A 9,578-nucleotide genomic window follows, 5' to 3' on the forward strand; every position below is an offset into this window, starting at 1 on the left:
CTTAGCTTCATGTCTTTTCATTTTTTCCTCCTCTCTTTCCTCTTTATTCATTTCTCTTTTTATCCATACCTTTTTATATTGTTCACTTGTTGCCGTTGTTTGTGACCTGAATTTAATCTTAATTGGTCTGGACTTATCTGTACTATACTTCCCGAGTCTATACATCTCCTCAATTTGTTTCATGATTTCAGGTTCATCTTCCTGAACTAATTCTAATAAACTGCTTACTTTTTCTTTTTCCTCATTCATTCTTATGGTTCTATTTGGGTTATATTGCTCTTCCATTCCCAATATAATTATACATTTCTTTTTATCTGCTAAGTCTCTTACTATATTCTCCTTCTGTCCCATCACTTTAATAACTGAGTCTTCAGTTTGTTCTTTCATTTGCTGTTTAATTATGTCAGTAAATGCAACTCTACTGTTTTCTTGGATCTTTTTCCAACCCTGTGTTTCTTTTGCTATGGCCTCTTTATTGTCTTTATTATTCCTCTTTAATTCCTCATTCTCCTCTTTTACTTCTTTTAACTGCCTTTTTAAATCTTCTATTTCTTTAGTTAAGTTTTTGTTCACCTTCTCAAGTTCTTGCAGTTTTTCAACTCTTTGCGCAATCTTTGCTACGTTACCGAACCTCTTCTTACAATGTTGGGTCATTTGTTCAAGTTTTTCCTCTAGTCTTGCCAATCGGGGGAGGTTGGTATCCTCCCCCCCCTCATTAAATCCCTGAAAATTATTTTCTTCACCTTCCATTGTGCTGATCTTATCTATATTTCTAATCTTAATGCTTTTACTGATATTTTCGATTTCCCCAGTGTCGTCAGCTGATCTTTTGTTTACATTTTTCCTGCTGTCAGGGGGAGCCCGTTCGTCTCCCTCCTCATTTTCTTCCATTTCCCTCAGTAATCCCTCCCCTTCTCCCCTTTCATTACCTTTTTACTACACCACGAGACTTCCCCTTCCCTACAAATACAATAAGGTACTTCCTCGTAGTTGAGATCCACGAAAAATGCGGTTTTTTTCCGGAGTTCCAACCCACGCTGTGAATCCGACGAAAGTGTGTGTGTGTGTGTGTGTGTGTGTGTGTGTGTGTGTGTGTGTGTGTGTGTGTGTGTGTGTGTGTGTGTGTGTGTGTGTGTGTATTTACCTAGTATTTACCTAGTTGTATTTTACGGGAAGGGGAGCTATGCTCGTAGTGTCCCGTCTTCATATCTCATTTTATCTAAACTATTTTTAAATTCATGTATTGTTTTTGCACACACTACTTTCTCATCTAACTTGTTCCAACTGTCTATTACTCTGTGAGGAAAGCTGTTCTTTTTCAGATCTCTTCTATAGCTGTATTTCTTGATTTTCTTTCCGTGTCCTCTTGTATTTCCATCATCCCATTGTATTAGGTCCTGTCAGTAATTTCTATGCCTTTCATGATTCTGTAAATAGCTATCAAATCTCCTCTCTCTCTTCTTTGCTCTAGTGTCTGTAGCTCAAGTTTTACTAGTCTCTCTTCATATGATAGTTTTGAGAGTGTTGGTGCCAATTTTGTAATTGCTCTTTGTATTCTTTCAAGTTTTTTATACATTTTTTTGTACTTGGTGACCACATCGTTGCTGCATATTCCAATCTTGGTCTTATCAGAGTGATTAGAATTTTCTTCACCATTTCTTCATCCAGGTATGTAAATGCCACTTTGATTGTTCTTATTAAATTATAAGTTTATCCAAAAATCTTATTTATATGTTTCTCAGGTGACATATTATTCATAACAATGACTCCCAGGTCCTTCTCATTTTCTACTTTTTTTATTCCTTCTTCTCCCAATTTATATGATCCTGTTATTCTGTTTTTGTTTTTTCCAAATTCCATTATACTACACTTTTTAGTGTTGAACTCCATCTCCCACTTCCTACTCCATTCCCATACTTTATTTAGATCACTCTGTAGTGACTCACAATCTTCTTCCGTGTTCACTTTTTTTTTAATAATTTTGCATCATCTGCAAAGAAGCTCATATAACTTTCAATTTCTTCATCCATATCATTAATATATATAGCAAACATTATTGGGGCCAGAACTGTTCCTTGTGGAACACCACTTATTACTTCATCCCATTTTGAGTGTTTGTCTCTTATCACTACTCTCATTTTTCTTTCTTGCAAAAAGTCTTCCATCCATTTAAGCAGTTTGCCCTGTATTCCTCCTTCTGTTTATATTTTCTTAAGCAACTTCTTATGTGGTACTTTGTCAAAAGCTTTTTTTAGGTCTAGAAATGCACAATCAGCCCATCCATCTCTTTCTTGTATTATATCTATTAGCCTTGAATAGAAACATATTAGATTGGTGACGCATGATCGTCCTTGTCTGAATCCAAATTGCCTTGGATTAAGCACGTTGTTTATTTTCTAAATATTTTACCCATCTACTTTTGATCATTCTTTCAGATATTTTTGCTATTGTACTTGTTAGAGAGACTGGTCTATAGTTGGTAAGGTCTTCTTTATTTCCCCCTTTATAAATAAGTACTATATTTGCTTTTTCCAATCTTCTGTAACTTTTCCTTCTTTCAAGGAATTGTTCATTATGCTATGTATTTTGTCGGCCAGTTCATTCCTGCATTCTTTCAAAATCCAGTTTGCTATTTCATCTGGTCCATGCGATTTTCTGACATCAAGATTACTCAGGTGTTTCATTATTTCATTCTTTGTTACTTCTATTTCTTTCATAGGGGGGACTTTCTCTTTCCATTCGATCTCTTCAGGTTGTATGTTCTCCCTTGTAAACACTGATTTAAAATGCTTGTTCATAATTTCCACCATTTCTATTTCCTCTGTGTATTCAACTCCTCCTTGTCTTAATTTCTCCAAATCTTGTTTGTTTTTCAGTTTGTTGTTTACAAATCTGTAAAATAATTTTGGTTGATCTTTACATTTTTCTATGGCATCTTTTTCATTTCTCTTTTCCTCTCTGCACGCTTGTACATATTCATTTCTATAACAAGTATATATTTTCCATTTTTCAGGTCTTCTGTCAGGTCTTGTCTTCTGTCTTCTATTTGGTCCAAGCTTTATCTTTTGTCTTTTAACTCCCTACAATTTTTGTTGTACCAGCACTTTACATATTCTTTTTCTTGTTTTTGTCTTGGGACATACTTTTCCACTCCTTTTTTATAAATTTTTGTCAAAATATTCCATTTCTCTTCCACTGTTGTTTCTTGTTTGTATATTCCTTCCCCGTTTTCTTTTTGAAAGAGTTCTCTTATTTTATCAAAGTTTGTTTTTTTCATACATCATTCTTCCTTTTCTATATTGTTCATTTCTTTCCATGTATTTGTCCTCATTTAGTTCCAGTTCAATCAATATGTGGTCACTTTTACTTATTGGTGTTTTATATTCAATCTTTTCCACTATTCTAGGTTCAGATGTGATTATTAGGTCTAGTCTCGATGGTTCTTCTTCATTTCTATACCTAGTGTTCTCCTGTATTCACTGTGTCATTGTATGGTCAATAATCATCTCGAGTAGAACATTTCCCCATGAGCCGTCTCCACCCTTTACTGTCATCTCTTCCCAGCAGACTTCTTTGTAATTAAAGTCGCCCATCATAACTATTCTCCCAATGTTCGGTCATTTGTTCAAGTTTTTCCTCTAGTCTTGCCAATCGGGGGAGGTTGGTATCCTCCCCCCCCCCTCCTTCATTAAATCCCTGGAAATTATTTTCTTCACCTTCCATTGTGCTGCTCTTATCTATATTCCTAATCTTAATGCCTTTACTGATATTTTCGATTTCCCCAGTGTCGTCAGTTCCAATCCACGCCGTGAATCCGATGAAAGTGTGTGTGTGTGTGTGTGTGTGTGTGTGTGTGTGTGTGTGTGTGTGTGTGTGTGTGTGTGTGTGTGTGTGTGTGTGTGTGTGTGTGTGTGTTATATATATATATATATATATATATATATATATATATATATATATATATATATATATATATATGTATGTATATATACATTATATATATATATATATGTATATATATATATATGCGTAAATAACCACTAGGAAAAAGTAAACTAACGAAGCAGAGCGCTTTCGTGTAATTACATCTTCAGTGCAGATACAAAGAAGGAATTATGAACACACGCTCCTGGTGTTTTTATTGCATATATATATATATATATATATATACATATATGTGAATAATTCGCTAGTGGACAGCGACATCAATCATACAATCCATGACCGTCGCGCAGAGGATTCGAACCACTGCCTATAGACCCAAGAGAGTCATATATATATATATATATATATATATATATATATATATATATGTATGTATATATATATAATATTTCGGTCGCAGATGCTCAATAATACACACTGTATTAAACACGGCTGCATTTTGGCACTGATTAATCTTCTATGATTTCCAATTTTTCTTACATTATATATATATATATATATATATATATATATATATATATATATATATATATATATATAATATAGTTTTCTTTGTAGTCATGATTTTTTCCAGACAATGACTGAAAGACGTTATTTCAGTTACATATATCTTCAAATCATATTTATACCAACATTCATTAATAAAGAGTTAAAGAATATTTAGACATTACCAACTCAAAATTCTGTACAGAAAAGTTAAGACGCCCGAGGTCCTGTTCATGTTCATCTGATTTGTGTTCATCACAGCAAAATATGCTTGGTCAGGGGCCCAGTGGGTTTCGACTGATGGGTATTTATTTTGTGACTGCTCCAATGACTTTCCAAAAGGAAGGGGACTTCTTCGGCCTCGCTGGCCTTTGCGAAGGCGATAAATTCTTTGAAAAAACAGAATTCGTGAGAGATAAGAGTGGCAACACGTACATAAGAGTTTATAGATATAAACTGTATAGTGTTGAAACCTTAGTGGAGCCACTGCCAAAAGACTTGGTCGAGTTTCTTTCCAACAAGCAAGGACGGATTCAGAATCGGAGGCCAGCGGCAGCGAAAAGCCAGTCATCAGGAGTTCCTGAAAAAGAAGAAAAAGATGTTATTGAAAGAAAATTTAATGATAGAAATAACATAATCAGCAATGGAAGCAATGCCATGAGCAGAGAAAATGAAAAAGTGAGAAATATTGAAAGTGCAAGAAATGATATGAAAATTAGAAATAAGGAAGACAGTGAAATATGTCTAGAAGAAAGAAATAATAGAAATGAAAGAGACAAGAAAGTAAGAAACACAGAAAATGAAGAAGAAAAACATAAGGAAACAACAGAAAGTATAAGAGAAGGAAAGCCTCAGGAGCCCGTAAAGAGGTCCTACAGGGACATTGCCGCAGGAGGCTCGCCGCTGCAGGATCCTGATGGGCTACGCAACCCCACAAATAGCCCCCGGGTCATTCCCACGCCTCGTGACTGGCACAAACGCCACAGTGACCCGGAATCTTCCCCGCGTCAGAGGCAACCTCCCCATTTGAAGAAAGAGTCCTCGGGCAGCAAGGGAGCCCTCAAGTCCCTTTTAAACAAAGTGTCACAGAAGAACTTTGACAAAATCTCGGTGCAAATACTATCTCTCATCGCCCAAAATCCCTCCATATCAGGAAACGCGGCTGGCATGATAATAGAATTCGCCACGCGACAGAAATGCTATGCCAGGACGTACTCAAGGCTCTGCAGAATGCTGTTGGAGAAGTTGGAAAAGAACAGCGCAGAGGCCTTTAAGATCAGGTTAATCCGACAGTGCCAAGCCATGTTCGAAGTGCACGCGGAGTCGGGACCTGCTCATCATGAGTCCGAAAAGGTAAATGAAAAAACCTTGTCTCGCGAAGAGCATGCGGACCAACAGCTTAAAAAGCTTTTAAAGAGGAAAGATTACGTCGCATTATGCGCGTTCTTGGCGAGCCTTACGCTCGATGGAATCCTCCAAGTGCGAAGAATAGCGGCATGTCTTCATTCTCTCCTACAGAAAAGGGATGAGACGGCAGTAGAAGCCATTTGCACGCTGCTTGAACATGCCGGCGAAAAACTGGACCAAACAGCCAAACATTCTGAAATTGGCACACGAGCAGTCAAGGAAATATTTTCTGGCATCAAAGAAATTGTTGACCAGAAACTGACTCAAAGTCGATTAAGATATCTCCTAATCGACATTTTGGAACTGAGGCAACGTGGTTGGCGACCACGAATGAAAATACAATGAAAAATTGAAGAAAATAAGAAAAATGAAATTTTGAAAAGGAAATAGAAATAATGAAAATGTTTGAAAATAAAAAGCTTCGGAAAAATGATTAATGAAAACTGAAAAGAAGTTGGAAAATAATGAAATATCTATTTCGTCTTCCTTAGAAATTGGTAATATGGCAACATGGTAATTGTCTTGATGGTAATGGCAAGAAAATATCGTTGAAACAATAATCTCAATCGATGCGTTTTTCGTTCATTCGTCTCATTTGATGATGATGATGATGATGATGATGATGATGATTTTTTACATAAAAACCGTCCTTTTGGACAGTTTGGCCAGGATGTGGCTATTGTTACATGGAAATAAAAAAAAAAAAATAAAAAAAATAAAGAAATGGAAGATACACATGAGTAAAATATGACGAATTAGACAAAGCAATCAAAATAAATAAAAAAGCGTAAAATACAAAAAACACAAATAAGACAAAATAAATTAGAACAAAACCATGGTTTGCACAATGTTGTGCAAAATATGTTTAATTGTGCATAAATATGTATACATCTATATGATATATATATATATATATATATATATATATATATATATATATATATATATATATATATATATTGAGACATGACAAGTTGAAGTGGGTGGGAAGAGGAAAGACTGGAGTCTTATTCCGAGTTATATTCTTGACTAGGTTCGCTATAAGCTTTTTCAAAATAATGTTGCTACAGGGCTGGAAGTGGCGTATATGTACGCGTACAGCTACACAGAAAACTATCGTTAGTAGGGGTGTCGAAACATTCGCTAATGAACATAACCTTATGATACCGAAGGGTTGGTATTTCTGGGGTTCGAATTGTTCGAATTCCTTCTGAGTGAATATGAATCGAATAATAGTTCCGGAGTTCATATGGATTCACTATGACACGATAATCTTATTTCCGATGGAGACTTCAACTTGTCTCAAATAGTTTCGTTGTTTTGTGTCAAAATGATTAGCGTGATTTACTAACGATAGTTTTCTGTGCAGCTGTACATACCTCTCCGAGTGCAAAGGAACTCTTATGTTACAATGACAGAGGAATTACTTAAATGGTAGTGAAAATTAATAATAAATTAAAAACAATTTAGAAAGAAAAATATTATTACTACGTGAGAAAAGAAAAGAAATATTAATGGCAATAGAAAAATAATGTAAGAACGAAAAATGGGGCATTCCAGGAGAGTGTGAGATTTAGTCCGGGGATCTGGTGCATGGTACCGATCGGACGTTTTTCCACTCATTGAGGGCATGAGTGGATGTGATTTTTGCCCACTTTCGGTCTCCTGTTCTTTTGTTTGTGTTGTAATTAGCTATGTGTAGAGATTCGATGATTTTTTTGTGTTTTTTGTGTAGTTGTTGGGCCAAGATGATGGATTTCTCCCAATCTAGTCTTTCTATGTCTACGTGGTTTACGAGGGCGTTTGTCTCACGGAAAGCAAACTTTGACAATATAAAAACCTATTTGAAATTGAATACGAAAAACAATCCGGACGTTTCAAACATTCTTGATTCTCGTTGCGGGGCTGATAGTCAGAAGTGGGTCAAGGAGGATACGCGTACCTTGGGTCAGGTCTGGGTCAAGGAGAGAAATACGCATACCTTAGGTCAGGTCTGGGTCAAAGAGAGTGATGCGCGTGCCTTGGGTCAGGTCGATTCGGGGCGACGGCCCAAAAATCAGGTCAGTACTTTGGATGAGATGTATAGCAATCTGGCAGATCTAATTATTAATGCACAAAACACATTTATCCCCCTAAATTCAATACGGAAAAATAGTAATACTCCCAAATGGATGACGGACAGATTGAAACATGAGATCGGAATTAAAAGAGGACTTTACGTAAAAATAAAAAACGGGGAATCACACCTTAGATCAAGATATAACGAAATGGCAAAGCTGGTTAAAAGGAATACACGTTCAGCGAAACGTAATTATGAAATCAAGGTTGCCAGTCAAGCAAAATCCAACCCAAAGGGTTTCTTTCACCTCTATAGAACAAAAAATAAAGAAAGAATAGGACCAATTAAAAACGATGAAAATGTCATGATAGAATCGGAAGAAAAAATGAGTGAGGAGTTTAACAATTATTTTCTATCGGTGTTTACTAATGAGAGGTTAGATAAAGTACCTGACTGCGATCCGATTTTCAGAGGGGATGAAGAAAATAGCCTAACTAATATCAGCATTAGTAAAGAAGAAGTAATCAAGCAGATTGACAGACTTAAAGCTACAAAATCTCCGGGTCCGGACGAAATTTTTCCAAGAATGCTTAAAGAGTGTAAATTTGAAATCTGCGACCAGTTAACTGGAATATTCAATAAATCGGTAGACACTGGTTCTGTTCCAACTGCTTGGAGGCAGGCAAACGTTGTTCCTGTTTTTAAGAAGGGAGATAGATCGACCATATGCAACTACAGGCCAATCAGTTTGACATCGGTTATAGGAAAAATGCTTGAATCAATAATAGTAAATAGACTCAGAGAACACATTGAAGGGCATAATTTAATTCGTGATTCACAGCATGGTTTCTCCAAAGGTAAGTCATGCGTGACTAATCTTCTATCCTTTTACACTAAGGTATATAAGGCGTCAGACAACAATGAAAATTACGATGTTATTTACCTTGACTTTAGCAAAGCGTTCGACAAAGTGCCACACCAGAGACTACTAAATAAAATCAAAGCCCATGGCATAGGAGGAAAAGTGTTAGAATGGATTAGAGCTTGGATTAGTAACAGAAAACAGCGGGTCACCATAAATGGAATAAAATCTAGGTGGGGCAATGTTACTAGCGGGGTCCCCCAGGGCTCGGTTTTGGGTCCATTATTGTTCATTATGTATATAAACGACTTAGACGATGGGTTAAATAGTGATGTTAGTAAGTTTGCGGACGACACTAAAATAGGACGCCTAATTAGGTCAGGAGAAGACGTGTAGCGTGTTAAACGTAGGGCTACACAACCCCGAAAATAGATACAACTTAGATGACACGTTTTTAGACAAATCTGAGTGCGAGAGGGACTTGGGAGTTCTGGTGAGTCCGGACCTTAAAACCAGGAAGCAGTGCATTAGCGCCAGAAATAAAGCAAACAGAGCATTAGGCTTCATTGCTAGGACGGTAACGAATAGAAGTGCAGAGGTAATTATTAAACTCTATCTAGCGATAGTTAGACCCATCCTTGACTATGCGGTACAGTTTTGGTCTCCGTCCTACAGAATGGACATAAATTCACTAGAATCAGTACAGAGAAGAATGACCAAAATTATAAAAGGACTCGGAAATTTGCCTTACGAAGAGAGGCTTAGGCACCTAAACTTACACTCTCTGGAAAGACGCAGAGTGCGGGGTGATCTAATAGA

At 36.5% G+C, this 9,578-nt stretch overlaps 1 protein-coding gene across 1 annotated transcript in view; it reads right to left on the reverse strand.

Annotated features, from left to right (window-relative positions):
- Positions 1-6,902: 6,902 nt before the first annotated feature.
- The window catches only part of LOC143029749 (uncharacterized), a 3,796-nt gene continuing 1,120 nt past the window's right edge, over positions 6,903-9,578 (reverse strand). The window contains exon 2 of the mRNA XM_076192655.1: positions 6,903-6,910. Within this exon, the coding sequence (XP_076048770.1) occupies positions 6,903-6,910 (8 nt within the window). The remainder of the gene's footprint in view (positions 6,911-9,578) is intronic.

This window comes from Oratosquilla oratoria, chromosome 1 (genome assembly GCF_046742065.1).
Source record: "Oratosquilla oratoria isolate Oo_2021 chromosome 1, ASM4674206v1, whole genome shotgun sequence".
Taxonomy (NCBI): domain Eukaryota; kingdom Metazoa; phylum Arthropoda; class Malacostraca; order Stomatopoda; family Squillidae; genus Oratosquilla; species Oratosquilla oratoria.